A 23,334-nucleotide genomic window follows, 5' to 3' on the forward strand; every position below is an offset into this window, starting at 1 on the left:
ATAAAAGAAGAGAGTGGAGGGCAGACACCTTTGGAAATAGCGATTGCTATAGATGGAGCCTTGTAGGATCAGACTCGTGGTCCAGTGGCCAACAGAATACCTGGAAAACTCTACCGGCAGGAGCACAGAGGCCCAAACCTCCCCCTCTTTAACCTCCTCTTCAGCAAATGGCATTCAGAGGTATCCAGAGGTTCTGTTTCAGATATTGCTGCCAATAGCTATTGCAGGAACAGTCCTCCCCTCTGAGTGACTTGGCCTTTCAGTTTGCATCCCCGTCTCCAAACAAGATGCTGACCAGGCTGTGAAATTTCCACGGGAGTCCTGGCTCACTTTCCGCACGGAAGGAGAAAGACCTGGACTCCAGAACAATGCAACATCACAGTTGCCTCCCAGAGCCGTATTAATGATTAAGCCAAGTGGGCACTGGCCTATGGGCCCCCATGCATTTAGGGGCTCCGGGCTGGCTTTTCCCCCCAGTTTCCCCCCTGCTTGCAGCCCTTCCAGCCTGCCTGCACAGCCAGCAACTGAGCTGCTCTTTGCCCGACTTGCCTGGTGAGGCTGCTGCTGGCGTTGTTGCCAAGTTTGCCTCTCTCTGCCTCTCCCCTGTGGCTTAGCAAAAGGGGCTTTTAAGAAGGTGGCCGCAGCGGGGCTGTGGGCTGGGCACTCAGACTCTGAGATAATTTGCGAGGGGGGACCCCCAAGAAGCCTCCACCCCGACACTGCTGGTCCCCCTCCCATTCCCCCTCCCCTCCAGAAGGAGCTGCTGCATGCTGGGCTGGGCACCAGGACTCAAGAGAAGGGCACTCGTAGCCAGACTCCTCCTTCCAAAACAGCATTTTTGCTGGGGTGGGGGGGAGGATGGGGCCCTGGTAGGGGGATAGGGGCAGCCAGATTTTATTTTCAGCCACAGGTTTGCTGGTGATTACAAGGAAACTCAGCCGGGATCAGAAATCAAAGATGGCTCCCTTGGTTAACGTAACAGGGAAACATTTCAAAGTTCTTAATGGATGCAGCAAGAGGCTGGGATCAGAGAGGCAACACTGAGAGGTCTCACCTAAAGGGGGACGTCTTGCCCAAAAGCGGGACTCCCAGAGGCAGGGGGAGGCAACCTGGATTTGGAACATCATTAGAATAGGAACTGGATGGATCGGGGGGAGGGGGTTAGTAGTGACTATAGTCCTCCAGGGAGTTTCCCAGTTCATGCTTATTTCAGTGAATCTTCTCCCAGAGATGCTCCCGATGGATCGGGCCCCATGTTAACCAATGTGGAAATCTGGAGTTTTTCAGCTTAAGGGACAAAGCGTCTGCCAGAAACTCGGGGTCCGGTTTTGGAAGGTCCTTCATAGAAACTGGCTCTAAGGGATCCTGGCTGAAGGTCTTGGACAGCCTGTGCGCTGACTGGATTGGCTGGGAAAGCCACAGAGAGGGGAGAAGGATTGTGCCAGAACAGGGAGCACACCTGGACAACGTTGTCATCTCCTGGTGGATGGGTCATGCATTGTACAGGCCGGAGCTGGTAAGTGAAGGGAGAGGGATACTGAACCTGGCCCCGGGTGCTCTTGACTGGAGGGCGCAGGGCCAAGTTGGTCTCTGAACCTGGGTGGGAGAAGAAGGAGAAAAGGCTCTCGCCCATCTAAAATATAAGTGCAATATGCTTGTGTTTGGGGGAGGCATTTCCTTGACTTCTGTGCAACTAATTTATTGGAAACACGCAAGGGAGACTCCTGATGGATACCAAGGGTCAGAGCTGGATTAACAATTAGGCCAAGTGGGCACTGGCCTATGGGCCCCCATGCCTTTAGGGGCCCCAGGTGGGCTTCCCTCTCCTCCCGTTTCCCCACTGCTTGCAGCCCTCTCAGCCTGCACATGCAGTCAGCAACTGAGCCGCTCTTTGCCCGACTTGCCTGGTGCAGCTGCTGCCGGCATCGTCACCAAGCCTGCCTCTCTCTGCCTCTCCCCCGCAGGTTAGTAAAAGGGGCTTTTACTAACCTGCAGGTTGCGACGAGGGCCATGGGCAGTGGGGTGGGCCCTCAGACTCTGTGATTATTTGCAAGGCCTCCCCCCCCCCCCCAATATTTTGACTGCCTAGGGGCCTCCACAGGGTTTAACCTGGCACTGCTGAGGGTGAAGATGGCCAGTGTGCAGGGTCAGTATAGACTTCGGATGTGCGTCTTTAGGGTTAGCTCTGTGTGGGGGAATATCTGGAGATTTGGGGGGAGGGGGAGGTGGAGTCTGAGGAGGGCAGGATTTGGGAAGGGGACTGACCTCAGCAGAGTAACCCTCCAAGGTTGCCAGGTCCGACTCAGGAAATATCTGGGGACTTTGGGGGCGGAGCCAGGAGACTTTGGGGGTGGAGCCAGGATCAAGGTTGTGACAAGCATGATTGAACTCCAAAGGGAGTTCTGGCCATCACATTTAAAGGGACTGCCTTTTAAATGCCTTCCCTCCATTGGAAATAATGGATAGGGGCACCTTCTTTGGGAGCTCATAGAATTGGAGCCCCTGGTCCAATCCTTTTGAAACTTGTAGGGTATGTCTTCTGTAGATCGGGTGTGATTCTGGGAGTTCTCATGACCCCCACTTGGAGGTCGGCAACAGCATTTCTGTGCCATTTGCTCACTCCTGCTTTTTGATGAATAACCAGAGTCTAGTGCTGGGCAGATGGGACATTCTGAAGTCGACCAGGTCACATGACAATGGTGCCCACCACTCTAATTTGCCATTTGCTTGGCTTGGCACAATCCAACTCTGCCCACTCCATCTTTGAGCCTCACCCCATGCCAGATCCTTGGACCCCCACATGCCTGCAAGAAGAAGCAGGCTTTGTCCGGCCCCATTGATTTTCCCAAGAGGGGGACTTGCCCTACCTGGTCTTCCTCCTGCCACAATTGTTAGGAGAAGGGGACACAGAAACAAGGAGCTGGAAGGGGCTCTAAGGGTCAGTCCTCTGCACAGTGCATTCACAGCTAACCCCCCCCCCCATTCCCCCAGTGACCCCTGCTTTATGCCCAGAGGAAGGCAACAAACCTCCAAGATCATAGAATCATAGAGTTGGAAGGGACCTCCAGGGCCATCTAGTCCAACCCCAGATCCCTGGAGGAAAATTCCTGGCAGTCAAATGGGAACAAATGCATGTGACTCCCCAACTCATGAAAAAAAAGTCATTCACATTCTGCTTAACTTCCATACATCATGGACCGTGGGTTGTTTGCTTGCTTGCTTGGTGGGCCGTCGCATTCAATGCAGGCGAAGAGGTCAAGGGAGTCGGCCACCCTCTTCAGCTGCAGGCTGTTGGCAAATGGAGGAATGGGGACGAAGCCTGATCCCGACACGCCTTCCCTGTGCCAGTTCGGAAAGTCTCGCACTCAGGGCAAGCCTACGGGCGAGGGGTGCAGAGGCCGTGGAGGATGCTTCGGCAGAGAAGAAGCAGCAACCAGGGGGCACACGGTCAGGATGCTGGAGATGGTTCCAAAGGAAACGACGGGCGGCGTGGGCGTCGAAGCAGGCTAGGGCTATCTGCCGCACGGGACACAGATCTGAGCCCATTCCAGAGCTAAGCCTGAAAGGGGGGAAGCCTCGCGAGGGGGGTCTAGAGTCCTGATTTCTGCTGGTCTAGAGTCCTGATTTCTCTCCCCAGAAGGTCCGTCAAGGGGTGGGTGGGAGGTCTTCAACGGTCTTCGCCACTGCGGGTGGCCAGTCGACCTCGGAGTCAGTTGTTGGCGTGTGGAGAGGGTGGAGGGCAGCACGGAATCAGGAGCGGGGCCTGCCCCTCCGGCTCCCACCTTGGAGGTGGTGCCACCCTAGATGGAAACTTCATACTCCCGCATCTCCTGGAGAGAAAAAAGCCTGCAGGAGGTTGGCTGCTGGGCAGAGAATCCACCCCTTCCCACCCAGCACCATGGCCCCTCCCAGTCTGCCTCCAGTCATCCACCATGGGCTTTTTTTTTTTTGCAGCAGGGACTCTTTTGCATATTAGGCCACGCCCCCTTGATGTAGCCAATCCTCATGGCGCTTACAGTAGGCCCTGTACAAAGAGCCCTGTAAGCTTTTGGAGGATTGGCTAAATAAGAAGGGTGTGGCCAAACATGCAAAGGAGTTCCTGCTAAATAGCCCTGCATCCACCTTCCTCTAGCCAACCCTGGACGGCTCTCCCTTCCACCCCTGTTAGAGCCCCACATCACTGAAGTGAACTTTCCACTCCCATACCGGACAGAACAGGTAACGTTACATTCCTTGTATCATATTTGTGCATTAAAATAGGCATACGCCTGTCGTTTGTCTTGACCCACCTTGGTCCACAGAGGAATTTATGTACCTGTTTCTTTCTCCCCTGGCTGAATCTCCTGTCAGTCTTCAACCCCTGGGCAACCCAGTTGCTCCCCGACCACCTTGGCAGCGACACAAAATGGGTTTGTAAAGCTGCCCCGTGTCTTTCCGTGAGCCGGTGAAGGGATGGTGGCTCAGTGGTTGAGCATCTGCTTGGTAAGCAGAAGGTCCCAGGTTCAATCCCTGGCATCTCCAACTAAAAAGGGTCCAGGCGAGTAGGCGTGAAAAACCTCAGCTTGTGACCCTGGAGAGGCGCTGCCAGTCTGAGTAGACAATACTAAGTTTGATGGACCGAGGGTCTGATTCAGTATAAGGCAGCTTCATATGTTTATATAAGTTCAAAAACCAAACAGCGAGCCTATTGCTTTGCAAGCCTTGGGCACCAGAGTTTTATTTATTTTTATTTATTTATTCTATGACTTATATCCCGCCCTTCCCATAAAATGGCTCAGTTGGTAAAGGCCTGTCTGGGATTCAAGCAGAGAAAGGTCTGCTTGAGTCCCTGGAGAGCCAGTTAGACATTAGGCAGATGGACTGATGTTCTGATTTAAGTTGCTCTATTAATTGCATTTTTCCAGCCGCTCGTTGCCTAGCCCTGCCCCTTCCCAAGTGCCTTTTTGCCCCCTCTCTCATCCTTCGATGCAGAAGCCTGTGAAATCCCCAAACCTACAACTCTCCAACCTCATCTCAAGTGAGCCCAGGGAAAGCTGTCAGTTTTAACCCCTTTTATATTATAGAAGAAGATATTGGAATTATATCCTGCCCTCCCCTCTGAACCTCAGAGCGGCTTACAATCTCCTATATCTTCCTCTCCCACAATAGACACCCTGTGAGGTGGGTGGGGCTGAGAGAGCTCTCACAGCAGCTGCCCTTTGAAGGACAGCTCTGCGAGAGCTATGGCTAAATCAAGGCCATTCCAGAAGCTGCCTCTATTGTAGGGGTGGCCAATGGTAGCTCTCCAGATGTTTTTTGCCTACAACTCCCATCAGCCCCAGCCAGCATGGCCAATTGCTGAGGCTGATGGGAGCTGTAGGCAAAAAAACATCTGGAGAGCTACCGTTGGCCACCCTTGCAATAGAGTCTTTGGGAGAGTTTTGCTCCCTAACGGATGGTTTTTCCATGTGAGCCAAGACAGGGCTGGTTGGAGGGGAGGAAACGTTCCCCAAGGCACCTGTTGGAGCACTTTGGTGGAACATCCACTTATATAAGCCTGAGTCTCTGCAGCTGGCACCCCCCAGTCCTTGTTCCATTCCAGATGTGGTCCTCATGATAAAGGCATTGCCAATCAGGGACTGAGCTATGGGCCAAAGACAGGGTTACCAAGCTCCAGGGGGTCCTCAAATACAACAATAGACCGTGGCTGAATTACTGATCAGAAAATTTAGAGATCATCTTCTGTTGGTTGTGGAGAAATGGAAACTTGTGCAGGACTCCCCTCAAAAGCCTCTGACGTACTCGCTAGCCGATGAGACGTTTCCGTAACAACCGTCAGAAGAGAGTGTATTTGCACAAGAGCTCGCTGTACTGAAACTGTTGTGCTGCATGTGAATTTTGTATGAACATTTTACATGACTTTTGTATGACATTTGTATGAATATCTCTTTAAGAAATTTTCCTAAGTTTATTAGAGATTCAGCCCCAGTCTGTGGTTGTATTTGAGGACTTCATTCTGTGGATTCTCTCTTTTTGTTACTCATCTCCAGGGGATAGCTGGAGATCTCCTGCGATTACGGTTGATCACTGGGCGACGGAGATCAGTTCCCCTGGAGAAAATGGCTGCCTTCAAAGGTGGACCCTATGGCATTATATCCGAAGTCCTGCCTGTCCCCAAACCCCACTGTACACAGGCTCCACCCTCAAAATCTCCAGGTGTTTCCCAACCTGGAGTTGGCAACCCTAGTGGCCAACTCCAAGTTGAGAAATTCTTCAAGGTGAAGTCCAGGGCTTTTTTTGCAGCAGGAACTCCTTTGCATATTAGGCCACGCCCCCCTGATGTAGCCAATCCTCCGAGAGCTGACAGGGCTCTTCTTACAGGGCCTACTGGAAGCTCCACGAGGATTGGCCACATCAAGGGGGTGTGGCCTAATAGGCAAAGGAGATCCTGCTACAAAAAAAAGCCCTGAGGCTTGAGAGGGCAAGAGTTATGAGGGAGGGACCTCAGCAGAATATAATGCCAGACAGTCTACCTTCCAAAGTAACCATTTTCTCCAGCAGAACTCATCTCTGTAGACTGGAGACTAGTGGCAATTCTGGGAGGTCTCCAGGCTCCACCTGGGGGTTGGCAAGCCAAATTTAAGAGCACCAAAGTCTCCCCCGCCCGGGCCGGATTAAACCCTGTGGAAGCCCCTCGGCAGACAAAGTCTCGGGGGGGGGGGCCCTTGCAAATTATCTCAGAGTCGGAGCGCCTCTCCCCCTTCACCCCCCGCTGCCTGCGGCCCCTGCTGCAGCCTGCAGGCACCTTCTCCAAACCCCCTTTGACAAAGCTGTGTGGGAGAGGCAGAGAGAGGTAAACTTGGCGATGATGCCAGCAGCAGCCGCACCAGGCAAGTCAGGCAAAGAGCGGCTCAGTTGCTGGCTGTGTGTGCAGGCTGGGAGGGCTGCAAGCAGGGGAGAAACTGGGGGAAGAAGCCAGTCTGGGGCCCCTAAAGATGTGGAGGCCCGTAGGCCAGTGCCTATTTGGCCTAATTGTTAATCCGGCCCTGCCCCCACCCAGGCTGTATGCCAGTTTGAGTTAGGGCTCCCCTTCCCTTAGCCCCATCGACTCAGGGGCAATGTTCCCTCTAAGCTGCAAAGTCTTATGAGCAAAGATTCTACTTTGTGAGCTGCTGGCATGAAAGATGTGAGCTCCTGCATCAACGAGTGTGCTCTGGGGTCCTCCTTCCGGAGCTAAGACAAAAATGTGTGAGCTGGAGGCTAAAAAACTGTGAGCTAGCTCATGCTAACTCAGCTTAGAGGGAACACCACCCAGGGTGGGGACCACAGGAGGGAGTTGGCACTTACTCCGGTTTCATAGGTGGGGTTGTCAAAGGCCGAATCGACGGTGATGTGATCGTAGGGGTGAGAGCCCGACAGGGGCAGCTGCAGCGACGGCTTCCCTTGGTGCCTACAAGGAAGCACAAAGACACTGAGGGCCTCCTCTCCCCTTCGGAGGACTGGGTGTGACCTGGGCCCCTGGAGCAGTGACTCACCTGGAGATGTAGAGGTACAAGGTGCCCAGGAGAAGCCCCACAGCAGCCACGGGCAGGAAGATGGCAAAGGCCACGTTGGAGCCTTGCAAGAAGTCTTCCGCGGGTGTCATTTTGGCCACAGCTTGAGGGGAGGGGAGAGAAGAAAGCAGTGAGGGCGAGGAACAGGGTGAGCAAAGGGGGCAAAGGCAGATGATGCCAGGGAGCTGCAGCCCAGCCAGAGGAGAGGAGAAAGGCACACGGGGCCAGTTCCAGGACTGCGGCCCGCAACAACCTCCTTCCCTCCCCAGTACGAAACCTGACCTAGGGAACGCTTCTGGTGGGCGATGGGTTGTGGTTCTCCTTCTTACCGTCCAGGTTGCGGTTGGTGTAGAACTCCTCGGTGGAGGCTGCGAAAGAAGGGAAAGGGGAGGTAGGGTTGCCAATCCCCAGGTGGGGGCAGGGGATTTCCCGGTTTGGAGACCCTCCCCCCGCTTCAGGGACGTCAGAAAGCGGGGGGAGGGGAGGAAAATGTCTGCTGGGAACTCTGTTATTCCCTATAGAGATTTATTCCCATAGAAAATTATGGAGAATTGATCTGCTGGTATCTGGGGCTCTGGGAGGGGCTGTTTTTTGGGGTAGAGGCACCAAATTTCCAGTATAGCATCTAGTGCCTCTCCCCAAAATACCCTCCAATTTTCAAAAGGATTGGACCAGGGGGTCCAATTCTATGAGCCCCAAAAGAAGGTGCCCCTATCCTTCATGATTTCCTATGGAAGGAAGGAATTGAAAAGGTGTGCCGTCCCTTTAAATGTGATGGCCAGAACTCCCTTTGGAGTTCAATTATGCTTGTCACAGCCTTGATCTTGGCTCCACCCCTAGTGTCTCCTGGCTCCACCCCCAAAGTCTCCTGACTCCACCCCCAAAGTCCCCAGATATTTCTTGAATTGGACTTGGCAACACTAAGGGGAGGGCTGTAGGGTGGGATTCCAGGCAGAGCAGGGCTTGGGTCTGACTCCCACTTGGGCATGAACCTCCAGGAGCCCTCCTGAACTATTTAAATCTCCCAGCATGCCAGTGTAGGAGTGAGCGACTCAGCACATCTGGACAATGGGGGGATGCTACATCACTCTAAGCGCATACAGTTGGTTTTTTTGGTTAGAAAAAGCCCAGCAGGCTCTCATTTGCCTATTAGGCCACACCCCCTGATATCACCATTTTGCACAGGGCTTTGGAACTCATTTGCCTATTAGGCCACACCCCCTGACACCAAGCCAGCCGGAACTGCGTTCCTGCTCAAAAAAGGCCCTGAGTGTGTATAAGTGTTATCTCCTTGAATGGGATGCCTTTCTTTGTCTTAACCTGGGAGCTGCCTTCTGAGCCCTCCTCCTCCCTCTCTGATCTTTCTTCTCCCCCATTTCCCCATGGCCCAGCGTGGAGTCACATATCTCTACAGGTCTCTTCTGTAGAGGCAGTGCCCTCATAGTTCCATACACATGATGCTGAATATAGCTGGCCACTTATGCTAGGTAGAGTACTCTTTAGATTAGGTTTCTCTCTCTCCTTCCGATTGCAACCTGAATGTGAACTGAATACTTGAATAAATGGAAGATTTGCTTTTCTGCGATATACTTCTTGATATGCATATTACTGCATGCAATATTATGCTTTTATGACTGGGCAAACAGTGCTAAATTAACCAAATATCTGCCTAGCTGGTACCCTCTTCAACCTGTGGGCATTTCCTACATCCGCGATCCTGTTGCGTAAACTTGGATCCCCCTCCTTCTTCCAAAGTTTCTAGTTCTCATGGCTGCATGAGGACTAGATAACATGAGCCAGCACTTAGTGGTGAGATTCAGAAGCTAAAACAGGGCTTCTAGCAACCCCGAATTCTGCCTGCTTTCTTGTTCTCCCTTTGGATAGTATAAGCTGAATACATTTTTTTTAACCTAATATGTTTGCATAATTCATTCTGCTTCCAGGAGACGATTGACCTTGGCACAGAACTGGGGGATACTGCCAAGTGCTCTTGGTTCTGAATCCTCTTCCCTATACGGATGGGCAACCGATATGGTCAGTGGTGCCCTATGGATAATGTACCCCCCCTCTCTTACAGACTTACCTGTCTTGCAGAATGGCGGGGTGCCATTCCACTGGGAAGGGTGACCAGGCACACAGCGCAGGGTGGCGTCGCCGACCATTGTGTAGCCCGCGGTGCAGGAGAACCTCAGCACTGCCCCCGCCTGGTACACCCTCTTCTCTGGATTCTGAGCTCCATGGTCAGGGACGCCGGGGTTGTGGCAGGGCTCGTACACCTCCGCTGGGAAAGGCAGAACATGCCGAAGGGAGTTTAGTGAAAGTCTTTGAGGCTGACCCTTCATCTACCCATCCACTTACCACACAACAGTAGGGGTCAAGGACCATAACTAGGATGTTAAATGCCATCCTAAATCCTTTGGAATTAGCACCAAATTATTTAAACCATTTTACATGGTTTATTTTTGTCTTGAGCCCTGACGAGGAGGAGCTGGAAGGGTTAACAGACCTGGAAGAGTTGCCAGCCAGTTCCTCAGCTGAACAAACAGCAGCTGTCCCATCAATCACTCTCCAGGCACCAGATCAATCTCCTCCAAGCTCTCCTCCTCCCATCTCAAGAGTTCGAAGCAGGCTCCGGAAAGAACTTTCAGAGCGAAGACATGAGGCACGCCGATGCTTCAGATCTCTCAGCCCTGAGTTCTAACAGAGTCACTGCCATCCAGGGAGCAGGCTGATTAAGACGCCCATATAGCTCCCACCCAGGACCTGGTAACCTTGTGGAAGCAACAAGTCTATTCTCTGGCTTGCATCCACGCTCCTTCCTGATCCCTGATCCTGACCTGCTTGATTTCCTTGGCACCTTGACCTTTTGGCTTTTGGACATTGACTTCTGATTCCGGTTTGTGATTCTGCATTGGTGACCTGGCTCCTGCTTGACTTCCTGGACTTTGACCTTGGACTGGCTTTGGACTGCTGCCTGCCTGCACCCTGAGAACGTGACAATTTTAATGTTTAACTGTTTTTACTGTTATCCTGTTGTCTTTGTGAGCCGCCTTGAGCGTGCTTCGGCAGGGAGTAGGCTTCCCAAACCTCCTGCCCTGGTGGGGGACCCCAGGCTTTCCACCCTCTTCCCCCGCTCCCCCCAAAAATGGAAGCGGGGGGAGAGGGGGGAAACGGCGCCGAGCCGCCGGATCCTGGAGCCGGCGAGGCCGCCGCGCCGCTGCCACCCCCTCCCCGCCCACCGCAGTTTTTCCTCCGAGATGGGCCCAGGCTGAGCCCATCTCGGGGGAGCAGCCAAGAGACGGCAGCAGCGCAGGGGAGGGCGAGGCAGGCCAGGAGCATGGCGAGCCGCGAATCCACGGAGCAGCCACAGAGCGGAGCAGAGGCGGCAGCGGTGCGGCGGCCTCTTCTCCGCTCGCCGTGCTGCTCCTCCGAGATGGGCTCAGGCTGAGCCCATCTCGGAGGAGCAGCACGGCGAGCGGAGAAGAGGCCGCGGGGCGGTTCGCCACGCTCCCCGGCGCCGTTTCCGCCCCTCCCCTAGCTCCACCCCAGTGTCTCCTGGCTCCACCCCCAAAGTCTCCTGGCTCCACCCCCAAAGTCCCCAGATATTTCTGGGGTTCGATTTGGCAACCCTAGCAGGGAGAGTGGGGTATAAATCAAATAAACTAACCAACTAACTTAAAAGTCGGGGGGGAGGCTTTTTAAAAAATGTAGGGGGGGCACCCTTTCCCATCCATTGCAGGGCTTGCCGCTTCTCAGAAGCTTTCCGGGGTAGGGGCAAAAGCTGGAGGCTCTAAAAGCAAGCAAGCCAAGGCAGTCAACCCTAAGACTTTGGAGTCAAGAAGGGACTGCACTTTGTGTGTAAGCAGGGGGGTTTCCTTCCACCTCCCTCTCCTCCGCCCCAGGGCTTTGCAGCCAGCAGCTCCATCCATCCCCCACTTCCCACAGCCCATTTCCAGGTGACGTCATTGCGTCAGGGATGACGCACGCTGATGGGGGTCTTCAGGGGTGGAGATGCCCCGGCTGCCTGCTCCCTGCCAGTGGGTTGGAGCCCTCCTGGGTGAGGGATCCCCTGCCCCAGCGGGAGCTTGGCAGCCCTATAATGTCCCCTGCTAATCATCCATTTTCTAAACAGAAAAGTCCCAGACCAGTTTCGCACTAGACTTTTAATCCTGGTTTAGCCCCACCCCAAACTGACGTTGTACACTAGAATAATAGAACCAGATAAACCAACGCTATGACTCTATGATTTTAGTGTAGAATGTCAGCTTAGGGACAGGGCTAAACCAGGATTAAAGGTCTCGTGCGAAATTGGTCCCAGGCTCTTCAGCCTTTCCTCATAGGGAAGGCGCTCCAACCCCCTCTTCATCTCAGTTCCCCTCCTCTGTATTTCTTCCAGCTCTCCAATGTCCTTTTGGAGATACAGTGATCAGCATTTACACAGTAGGTCAGTGGCAGGCTGCATCTAAAAATATTGGTTGCCCGGAGACATAGGAGGCCTACCCACAACGACAAGGCTATCATTTAATTTTTGTAAGAAATAAATAACATTTTCAAATGCATTTGGAAAAAAAGGTGCAATTAAAACTTTTGCAACATAAATATATATATTTTAGTAATGACACTGTACATATATTGTACATATCACTGGCAGTATGCAGTAGATACAAAATGTAAATACAGGTTGCATTTTCTCCATGGGAACTGATCTCTGCTAGCTGGAGATCAGCTGTAAAAGTGGGAAATCCCCAGGTCCCGCCTGGAGGCTGGCAACCCTAAATACAATGTAAATTTTAGTTGCATTAAAATAATAATCCTGGAACTTCTATTATATTTTCAAGCTACTGAAAGGTCATTAACATTTTTAACATCTTGCCTAATGTTTAAGGGGGCCCACTTCCCATCGGGGAAGCTGACACCCTGGCCAGTCCACCACTGCAGTAGGCCACACCATTGATCTATAAAGGGGCGTTACAATCAATGTTCCCTCTAAGTAGGATTGCCAAGTCCAGTTCAAGAAATATCTGGGGACTTTGGGGGTGGAGCCAGGAGACATTAGGGGCGGAGCCAGGAGCAAGGGTGTGACAAGCATAAATGAACTCCAAGGGAGTTCTGGCCATCACATTTAAAAGGACGGCACACCTTTTCAATTCCTTCCTTCCATAGGAAATAATGAAGGATAGGGGCACCTTATTTTGGGGCTCATAGAATTGGACCCCCTGGTCCAATCTTTTTGAAACTTGGGGGGTATTTTGGGGAGAGGCACTAGATGCTATACTGAAAATTTGGTGCCTCTACCCCAAAGAACAGCTCCCCCAGAGCCCCAGATACCAACGGACCAATTCTCCATGATTTTCTATGGGAATAAATCTCCATAGGGAATAATAGAGTTCCCAGCAGACATTTCCCTCCCCTCCCCCCGCTTTCTGACCACCCTGAAGTGGGGGGATGGTCTCCAAACCGGGGGATCCCATGCCCCTACCTGGGGATTGGCAACCCTACCTCTAAGATGCAGAGTCTTCTAGGCAAAAATTCTACTTTGTGAGCTACTGGCATGAAAGTGGTGAGACACTGCATAAATTATTGTGCTCTGGGGTCATCTTTCCTGAGCTAAGACAAAAATGTGTGAGCTGGAGGCTAAAAATCTGTGAGCTAGCTCAGGCTAACTCAGCTTAGAGGAAACACTGGTTACAATATGGGTCATTTTATTCACATCCTGAGGCAGTGAGTTCCAAAAGCTAGCTATGCATTGCCATAAAGTCGAAAGCGGCCTTAGAGGCCATGTAGTCCAATGTTCTTGATGCAGCAGCTTGAAAAACAAGAGTTCTTCTGTCAAGGCTCTGCTTGGTAGACTCTGTTTCCCTCCTGCTCCCCGGGTAACTGGCATGCTTTCACAGCTAGGAAGTTTCTCTAAAAGTTCAACCAAAACATCTCCTCCTGTAGCCTGAGCTCATGTCATCAAATCATGGCCTCTGGAGGAGCAGAGGGAGAAGCAGAGAACAAGTCATGACCCTCTCCGCAGGAACAGGCATGTGAAGAGTGCGATCACATCTCCCCTTAGCATTCTCCTCCTCGGGCTAAACCTACTCCATTCCTTTAATGTTTCCTCACGGGGCTTGTTTTCCGAACTCACAGGCCTCTGTGGCGCCCTCTCTGAACCCCTTTCAGTTTGTCTTTCCTTGTGACTTGGCTACTATGCTTCTAACACTGCCTAAAATGGTATCAGCATTTTTGCAGTTGCATCACATTGCTGACTCTTGTTCAATTTGTGCTCAGTTGTGAGCTTGAGACCCTTTTTACATGTTCTACTGCCCAGCTAAGTTTCCCCCATTTGCGTGTGTCTTTCTAGAATTTCACTTTGCATGTGTCTTTGTAGAATTTAATTTGGGGACTTCCGGACAAACTTCCAACCTATCGAGACCATTATGACATCACTGGAAGTAACACAGCCCGTTCACTAGGTTACTTTCCGCATATTGACACAGAACGGTACAGAGCCATCAGCTGCATTTCATGGCTGTCATTTCATGACCCCCTTGTCCAATCTTCTTGAAACTTGGGGGCTGTTTTGAGGAGAGGCACTGGATGCTATGCTGCAAATTTGGCACCTCTGCCTCAAAAAACAGCCCCTCCCAAGCCGCAGAGACTCACAGATCAATTCTCCATTATAACCTATGGGAATTGAAATTGGTCTCCATAGGGAGAATTGGAATGGGAATTGGTCTCCACAGGGAATAATGGAGTGCCGAGCGGACATTTCTCTCCCCCCCCCTACTTTCTGATGACCCTGAAGTGGGGGGAAGGCCTCCAAACCAGGGGATCTCCTGTCCCCACCTGGGGATTGGCAACCCTACTCGTCTCCTTTTTGAAGATCAACACATTTGTTGGTCTCTTTTCTCGTGGTAGGGGCCCCGTGGCGCAGAGTGTTAAAGCTGCAGTACTGCAGTCCTAAGTTCTGCTCATGACCTGAGTTCGATCCCCAGTGGAAGCTGGGTTTTCAGGTAGCAAGGTTGACTCAGCCTTCCATCCTTCTGAGGTCGGTAAAATGAGTACCTAGCTTGCTGGGGGGAAAGTGTAGAGGACTTGGAAGGCAATGGCAAACCACCCTGTAAAAAGTCTGCCGTGAAAACGTTGTGAAAGCAACGTCACCCCAGAGTCGGAAACGATTGGTGCTTGCATAGGGGACCTTTTCTTTCCTTTCTTGTGGCACTGCACAGTTTCTCCAAGATGACAGCAGAGTGGTCTTAGCCTAGAGTTGCCAGGTCCCCCTGCTGCTACTGGTGCGAGATGGAAGGATACCAGATTGAGGCTGGGAAACTCCTGGAGATTTGGGGTGGATCCTGAGGAGAATGGAGACCTCAGTGGGATCCAATGCCATAGAGTCCATCCTCCAAAGAATGCCTTTTCTCCAGGGGGACTGATCTCTGTAGTCTGGAGATGAGCTGTAATTCTGGGGGATCCCCAAGTCCCACCTGGAGGCTGGCTGCCCTATCTTAGCCACAGCTGTCCCAGGCTGGGGCACCCTCAGCACCCAACCGCCCCTCCCAACAGAATGGAAAAGAAGAGGGGGAGCAGGCAGGCTTACACCTACCCAGGGCTTTTTTCTTTGAGCAGGAATGCAGTTCTGGCTGGCTCTGTGTCAGGGGGCGTGGCCTAATATGCAAATGAGTCCCCGCTGGGCTTTCTCTACAAAAAGTTTCATGTAAAACAATGATGATGTCAGGGTGTGTGGCCTAATACGCAAATGAGTTCCTGCTGGGTTTTTTTCCTATAAAAAGCCTCACATGAAACAATGGTGATGTCAGGGATGTGGCCTAATATGCAAATGAGTTCATGCTGGGCTTTTTCTACAAAAAGCTTTATGTAAAACAATGGTGATGCCAGGGGATGTGGCCTAATATGCAAACAAGTTCCTGCTGGGCTTTTTCTACAAAAAGCCCCACACGAAACAATGGTGATGCCAGGGGTGTGGCCTAATATGCAAATGAGTTCCTGCTCAGCTTTTTTCCTACAAAAAGCCCCACATGAAACAATGGTGCTGTCAGGGGTGTGGCCTAATATGCAAATGAGTTTCTGCTGGGAGTCTTCTATTTTTAAAAAGCCCTATGTAAAACAATGGTGATGTCAGGGGTGTAGCCTAATATGCAAATGAGTTCCCGCTGGCTTTTTCTACAAAAGTCCTATGTAAAACAATGGTGATGTCAGTGGGTGTGGCCTAATATGCAAACAAGTTCCCACTGGGCTTTTTCTACAAAAGTCTTACGTGAAACAATGGTGAAGTCAGAGGATGTGGCCTAATATGCAAATGAGTTATTTGCATCCCTTGCTTAAAGAAACACTTTCTTTTGTCTTCCCTGTATCTACCGTCCATCAAGTTCATTGGGTCCTTTTAAATTCTAGTATTTCGAAAAGAAGAAAAAATTGATCTCCACTTTTTCTCCCCCTTGCCTTATTTTATAAACCTGATTTTATAGACCTCCTTTTGGTACCTTTCTTTTCTAAACTGAAAAGCTCCATGATTTTTAGCTTTCCTTAAAGCGAAGTGCTTCCTTAAGACTTCAGTGCTCCATCCACAGAAAAATGAGGCCATCTCCTCTCCCTTCCATAGGGATGCCAGCCTCCAGGTGGGACCTGGAGATCCCAGGGATTTACAGCTTATTTCCAGACAACAGAGGTCAGCTCCCCCAAGAGAAAATGGATGCTCTGGAAGATAGACTCTGTGGCATTCTACCCCACTGAGGTCCTCGTCCCCCCCAGGTTCCATCCCCAAACCTCCAGGAGTTTTTCAGCCTGGATCTGACAACCCTTCCCCCATCCCCTTCTGGTACCTAGAGGGGGCCTGGCAACTCTACCCTTGCCTCAAGCTCATGGCCAGGGCCAGCCCTACACTCTCGGGCACCCCAGGCAAGGCTAACTTCTGGCACCTCCCCCCTGCACCGATAATGTCACCGAGTCACATGGGGTTGCCCAGTTCAGCATCTCCAGAAGGCTGGCATCCCATGCAATCACCTAGTTTGCCTAGTAGCAGGTCCACCCTATTCATGGCACAAAGAGCATTTCTCCAGACATGGAGGTTCTGAACCTGACCCCGGTGAGCAGCCACCATCTCAGCTGAGTTTGTGGACATGAGCAATACTGCCTCGAAGCTGTAGAGTCTTGTGAGCAAAAATTCCACTTCGCGAGTTACTGGCATTAAACTTGTGAGCTACTGCATGGATTAGCTTGCTCTGGGGCTATTTATCCTGAGAGGAGGAGGAGGATTCACCCAAAGGGTGATTAACATGTGGAATTCACTGCCACAGGAGGTGACGGCAACTCCAGCCATAGCCAGCCTCAAGAGAGGATTGGATAAACATCTGGAGCAGAGGTCCATCAGTGGCTTAGCCACAGCTTATCATTGGAACTCTCTGGGGCAGTGATGCTCTGTATTCTTGTGCTTGGGGGGGAGGGACACAGTGGAAGGGCTTCTAGCCCCACTGGTGGACCTCTTGATGGCACTTGGGGTTGTTTTTTTTTGGCCACTGTATGACACAGAGTGTTGGACTGGATGGGCCATTGGCCTGATCCAACATGGCTTCTCCTATGTTCTTATGTTAGAAGAAGACGATATTGGATTTATATCCCACTCTATACTCTGAATCTCAGAGTGGTCACAATCTCCTTTATGTTCCTCCCCCACAACAGACACCCTGTGAGGTAGGTGGGGTTGAGAGAGCTCTTAGAGCAGCTGCCCTTTCAAGGACAACTCCTGTCAGAGCTCTGGCTGACCCAAGGCCATTCCAGCAGCTGTAAGTGGAGGAGTGGGGGATCAAACCCGGTTCTCCCAGATAAGAGTCCACACACTTAACCACTACACCAAACTGGCTCTCTCAGAGAAAAACGTGTGAGCTGGGGGTGAAAAAACTGTGAGCTAGCTCACACTAAACACAGCTTAGGGGGAACACTGGGCAGGAGTGACTTACGGATGCATTTGGGAAGACGATCGCTCCACTTGGGATCTCCTGCTTGTCGGTCGTGACAGGTGATCATTGTGCTCCCGCTCAGCGTATAGCCCTTGTCACAGATGAACTGAATGGTGGAGCCAACAGGGAACTTGCTACTGGAGACCATGCGGCGGCTGTGATCCACATCTCCGGGGTCCCGGCAGGTGGTCACTATGGACAGAAGAAAGAGGGCGGGGGAGCAAACAAGGCAGGCAAGGAGAGATGTTTGCTCTGCTCCGTCTCTGTTTGCTCCGGCAAGAGTAACGTTTCTCCACAAAAAATTTAGCAACACTTTGAAAATTACAGTCTGAAATATAGACCAATTTCGCGCTAGATCTTTAATCCTGGTTTAGCCCTGTCCCCAAGCTGACATTCTGCACTAAAATCAGAGAATCATAGAGTTGGTTTTGCTGATTCTCTGATTCTAGTGTAGAATGTCAATTTGGGAACAGAGTTAAACCGGGATTAAAGGTCTTGTTTGAAATTGGTCATAGTTAGGAAATTCAGATTTTAGCAAGAAAACCAACAAGCCACTTCTTTATGGTTTGCCAATAAGGTTTTCCCCCAGACAATAATGATCAAGCATTCATATATCAAGGAATAATAATAATAATTATTATTATTGTTTGACAATTGGTGTAGTATAGCCAGGAGATATGATGATTATCTGGCAGCCTGGAACTCTTTTTGTGGTGAGCTAGGGTTATTTTGGGGGCTGAGAGAGCTGTGACCAGGGGTGGCCAAACTGCGGCTCTGGAGTTCGCACATACCATGTGGCTCTCAAAGCCCCCCCCACCCGATTGGCCAGCTTGGAGAAGCCATTTCTCTCTTTAAATCACTTCTCCAAGCCACAGAATGGCTATGAGAATGCACTTAAAGTTAAAGTTGCTTTCTTTCCATCTCTCCTTCATCCATCTATTTGCCTGCCTTCTTTCCTTGAAGCTCTCAAACATCTGACGTTCATGACTTGTGGCTCTCAAACATCTGACGTTATTCTGTGCGGCTCTTACATTAAGCAAGTTTGGCCACCCCTGGCTGTGATTGACTCAAGCTGGCTTCAAGCGAAGGAGTGGGGAATCAAACCCAGTTCCGTAGGTTAGCGTCTGCCACTCTTAACCGCTGCACCAAACTGACTCACAGGGGCCTGACAGAACACACAAGTGGAAGGCTTCTGTTCAGACCTCAGTCATGCCAGTTGGGTGGCTCACGGATAAGGGGGGCTGAAAGAGACCAAGGCTTTGGGAAACTGTCCTTTTGGTGTGGAGGTGCTCCTGGGCTAGGTAAGTGTTGTGGATTAGATCAGGGCTTTTTTTTGTCGAAAAAGCCCAGTAGGGACTTATTTGCGTATTAGGCCACACCCCCTGATGCCAAGCCAGCTGGAACTGCATTCTTGTGTATTCCTGCTAAAAAAAAAGCCCCTGAATTTGATGAAATCTCCAGGGAACAATATGGAAGATCCAGGTTTGCTTACAAGGAGATTTTTAATAAAGCACCAAACTTACAGAAACTGCAGGCAAAGCTCCCATGAGCTGAGCCTCCAGTGTGTAAACACAAAATGAAGCTTCCCAGAATCCGACATGCATAACTAAGACTAGGCATCTTATACCCTAAATGCTGGCTAACCAGTCAAGTAATCATTTACTAAGGTATTCCAAACACTTGGATGAGCCAGATTCAGGTAGGTAGCTGTTTTGGCTGAAGGAGCAGAACAACTGAATCCAGTTGCACCTTCAAGACCAACCAAGTTTAATTCAAGGCATAAGCTTCTGTGTGCAAGCGCACTTCTTCAGATACAGTGAAGCAGAATTTCTTCAACCATTACATATAGGAAGAGAGGTGAGGTCAGGGCCAGCCTTAGACTGTCTGGCAGCCTAGGCAAGGCTAACTTCTGGTGCCCCCCTCTGCATGGATAACGTCACTGAGTCACATGGGGGGGTGCCCAATTCAGTGCCCCCAAAAGACCAGCGCCCTAGTCAGTTTCCTAGTTTGCCTAGTGACAGGGCTGGCCCTGTGTGTGGTTATTTGCCAGGAAGGCTAGAATCAAAATGCATAAGTAACTCAGTGATTACAGCTAGATTGGATTTAAGGTGGTTGGTATGATCTGTGAGTGGCAGTAAATTAGCACAGAAATGCCAAGGTTAACAAACAGATGTGAGAATGAAGTTTGAGTAAAGTGAAATCTTCAAGACCATCTTGCACCTGGCATCCAGTGGCGGGAAGAAACAAGCCAGGCTTTGGAGAGAAGGGCTGCTAACAAGCAGGACAGAGAGGAAAGTTCTCTTGGGAATGGCTGAACACTGTTCTCTCGCAAGACTCAGGACAACTAAGCACCAGCATGTAACGAAGATGGAGTCATGCAGGCCATACAGTGGGCCAGAGATCTGCTTTGGTGCATGCCTCTGTTGATAAGCCAGTGAGAAACATTGCACAAACTTTGCAACATTTCTGAATTCAACAAAACTTCCGTTTTTACGATATCTTTGAAGGCAACGTTATTGAGTTTCAGCTTCTCCTCCCCGCCTGCTCCACCCCTTCAACTATCTCTACATTCATCCCAGCATTTGGTAATGCCGCTGAAAGAGAAAAGCTTCCCGAGTTAGGACAACACAGACTTGGAAAACAGTCATTTTGCTGCAAGAGAATTGGTGTGAGAAGAGATTCCCTTCTAAACTCTGCCAATTCATATTATCTCTGAACAGGGATTTCTTTGTGGAAAAAGCCCAGTAGGAACTCATTTGCATTAGGCTACACCCCCTGACATCACCATTCTGGTCACCTCACCTCAAAAAGGATATTATAGCATTGGAAAAAAATCCAGAAAAGGGCAACTAGAATAATGAAAGATTTGGAACACTTTCCCTATGAAGAAAGGTTAAAACGCTTGGGGCTCTTTAGCTTGGAGAAATGTTGACTGAGGGGTGACATGATAGAGGTTTACAAGATTATGCATGGGATGGAGAAAGTAGAGAAAGAAGTCCTTTTCTCCCTTTCACACAATACAAGAACTCATGGGCATTCTATGAAATTGCTGAGCAGTCAGGTTAAAACAGATAAAAGGAAGTCCTTCTTCACCCCAAGGGTGATTAACATGTGGAATTCACTGCCACAGGAGGTGGTGGCAGATACAAGCATAGCCAGCTTCAAGAGGGGATTGGATGAAAATATGAAGCAGAGGTCCATCAGTGGCTATTAGCCACAGTGTGTGTGTGTGTATTTTGGCCACTGTGTGATACAGAGTGTTGAACTGGATGGGCCATTGGCCTGATCCAACATAGTTTCTCTTATGTTCTTACCATTGTTCCACACAGGGTTTTTTGTAGAAAAAGCTTAGCAGAACCTCACTTGCATATTAGGCCACGCCCCTGGCACAAAGGCAGCCAGAACTGCGTTCCTGTGGGTCCCTGCGCAAAAAAAGCCCTGTCACTGAAAAGAATCTGCCTTCCCTGTTCCTTGGATAGAATGTGAACTCTCTGGGCAAGAAAAGCATGCACTGCAAGGCTTGCACAGTGCCAGCAGGGGGAGCTCACGGCATAACCAAAACTTGACAGGCTTGGCTAGAGCCTTTCTCATCCCCATCTGCCTCCAAACTGTGCACTGGAACAAAGGCGTGTGCCAGAAAGAAGCCACACAGGGTGTACACCATGCCAGACTAAGTCGCTTTGTGGGATGCAGGCACTCCGTCACATGCCTCAGAGCAAGGAGACCCCATGCAGCGTGCTCTCTGATCCAGCCCATGCTCTTGCTGACAAGCCAGAGGGAAGCCCGTAAAGCTCTGTCCCATCCCCAGACTCTAAACGATTGGGCAAAGGGGTGAGTGGGATACCAAGGAGAATCATTCACTGGGCCAGGGATGTCCAACGTAAGAACCACATAGAATAAATATTAGATGTTTGAGAACCATAAAACCTGATTGTCAGATGTTTCAGAGTCACAAGACAGGGAGGGAGGCAGGCAGGCAGGCAAATAGAGCAGGAGAGGGAGAGAGAGGTGCAAAGAAAGCAACTTTAACTTTAAATGCATTCTCCAAGCTGCCAGCTGCCTTGGGTTGGAGTAGTGATTTAATGAGAGAAATGCCTTCTCCAAGTCAGCTGACGCGGGGGGGGGGGGGGGCTTTGAAAGTCACATGATATGTGTGAAAGAACCACACGTGACTCCCGAGCTGCAGTTTGGCCACCCCTGCACTGTGCTATCCCTGTATTTGCAAGGACGATGGATGCCTGTATTCGCAAGGAAGAAGGTCCAAGAGCTGATCTACAAAATATTTATGCACGTCTTGAATTTTTAGAGCAATGAGTGGCTCCAGTTTCAATGCACCCATGCATTCATGCACACCCATGTACAAACGCACAAATCCTATTCCTGAGCAATCTCTAACCTAGGAAAGTGCTTTTCCCTTTCTCTGCCTCCACCTCACTGCATCCAGATGGGCCTAGATCAGGGGTGGCCAAACTTGCTTAATGCAAGAGCCGCACAGAATAAACGTCAGGTGTTTGAGAGCCACAAGACATGAACATCAGATATTTGAGAGCCACAAGAGGAAGGAAGGAAGGAAGGAAGGAAGGAAGGAAGGAAGGAAGGAAGGAAGGAAGGAAGGAAGGAAGGAAGGAAGGAAGGAAGGAAAAAATGGGGAGGGAGGAGGCAGGAAAGATGGAAAGAAAGCAACTTTAAATGCATTACCTAAGCCACCAGCTAGCTTGGCTTGGAGAAGTAATCTAAAGAGAGAGATGCCTCTCCAAGCCAGCTAACTGGGTGGTGGGGGTTTCAAGAGCCACATAATATTTGTGGAAGAGCCACATGTGGCTCTGAGCCACAATTTGGCCACCGCTGGTCTAGATAAAGAACAGCAATTGAAGCAGCAGGGGAACAAAATATGCAGGAAATGAGGAGGCTCTCTCTCTCCCTCTCTCTCTCCCCCTCCCTCCTCCACCCCAGGCATTGACATGCCTCCCTTCCATGCACTCAGGGGGCTTGTTTGGTGTAGAGCCAGTTTGGTGTAGTGGTTAAGTGTGCAGACTCTTATCTGGGAGAACCGGGTTTGATTCCCCACTCCTACACTAGCACCTGCTGGCATGGCCTTGGGTCAGCCATTGCTCTGGCAGAGGTTGTCCTTGAAAGGGCAGCTGCTGTGAGAGCCCTCTCAGCCCCACCCACCTCACAGGGTGCTTGTTGTGGGGGAGGAAGATAAAGGAGATTGTGAGCCGCTCTGAGTGGAGGGCGGAATATAAATCCAATGTCTTCTTCTTCTTCTTGTTGGTGGAAAAACCCATTTGCATATTAGGCCACACCCCCTTGATGCCACCATCGTTTTGTGTGGGCTTTTTCTATAAAAAACTCATTTTTGCAGCAACTCATTTGCACATTGGGCCACACCCCCTGACACCCGGCCAGCCAGAATTGCGTTCCTGTTCAAAAAAAGCCCTCCATGTACTTACCTCTCTGGCAAGAGGGTAGGTCCCCACTCCAGGTCAGGTCCCAGTGGCACATCAGGAGCTCGGTGCCCACCAATTCGTAGCCGGGGTAGCAGTGGTAAGTGACCACGGTGCCGTGGATCAGCTCTGGGTGAGAGACAGTCTTCCAGCCATTGGGGATCTCTGGCAGCTCTGGGCAAGTGTCGTTGCGGGGGACCTCTGAGAGGGAAAGGGCACATGTTGATGGGAGAGATGCTTCCTTGCCCTCTCAGCCAGAGATTCAGGGAAATGAACAATACCGTTATTCCAGGGTAAGTTTCACAGAGGAGGAGAACTCTACCCGGAACTGCTGATTTCAGCAGCAGCTGTGTGTCAGGCACATGATCTAACTGCACCCTAGCTAGCCCAAATAGA

General features: G+C 50.8%; 1 protein-coding gene across 1 annotated transcript in view; it reads right to left on the reverse strand.

The window, feature by feature from the left end:
* Positions 1-3,610: 3,610 nt before the first annotated feature.
* The window catches only part of SEZ6 (seizure related 6 homolog), a 183,266-nt gene continuing 163,542 nt past the window's right edge, over positions 3,611-23,334 (reverse strand). The window contains exons 11-17 of the mRNA XM_060258965.1: positions 22,945-23,139; positions 17,492-17,683; positions 9,616-9,813; positions 7,862-7,900; positions 7,515-7,635; positions 7,327-7,429; positions 3,611-3,830 (exon numbers count right to left, since the gene is read on the reverse strand). Coding sequence (XP_060114948.1) covers positions 3,801-3,830; positions 7,327-7,429; positions 7,515-7,635; positions 7,862-7,900; positions 9,616-9,813; positions 17,492-17,683; positions 22,945-23,139 — 878 coding nt within the window. The 3' untranslated portion in view covers positions 3,611-3,800. The remainder of the gene's footprint in view (positions 3,831-7,326; positions 7,430-7,514; positions 7,636-7,861; positions 7,901-9,615; positions 9,814-17,491; positions 17,684-22,944; positions 23,140-23,334) is intronic.

This window comes from Heteronotia binoei, chromosome 18 (assembly GCF_032191835.1).
Source record: "Heteronotia binoei isolate CCM8104 ecotype False Entrance Well chromosome 18, APGP_CSIRO_Hbin_v1, whole genome shotgun sequence".
NCBI lineage: Eukaryota > Metazoa > Chordata > Lepidosauria > Squamata > Gekkonidae > Heteronotia > Heteronotia binoei.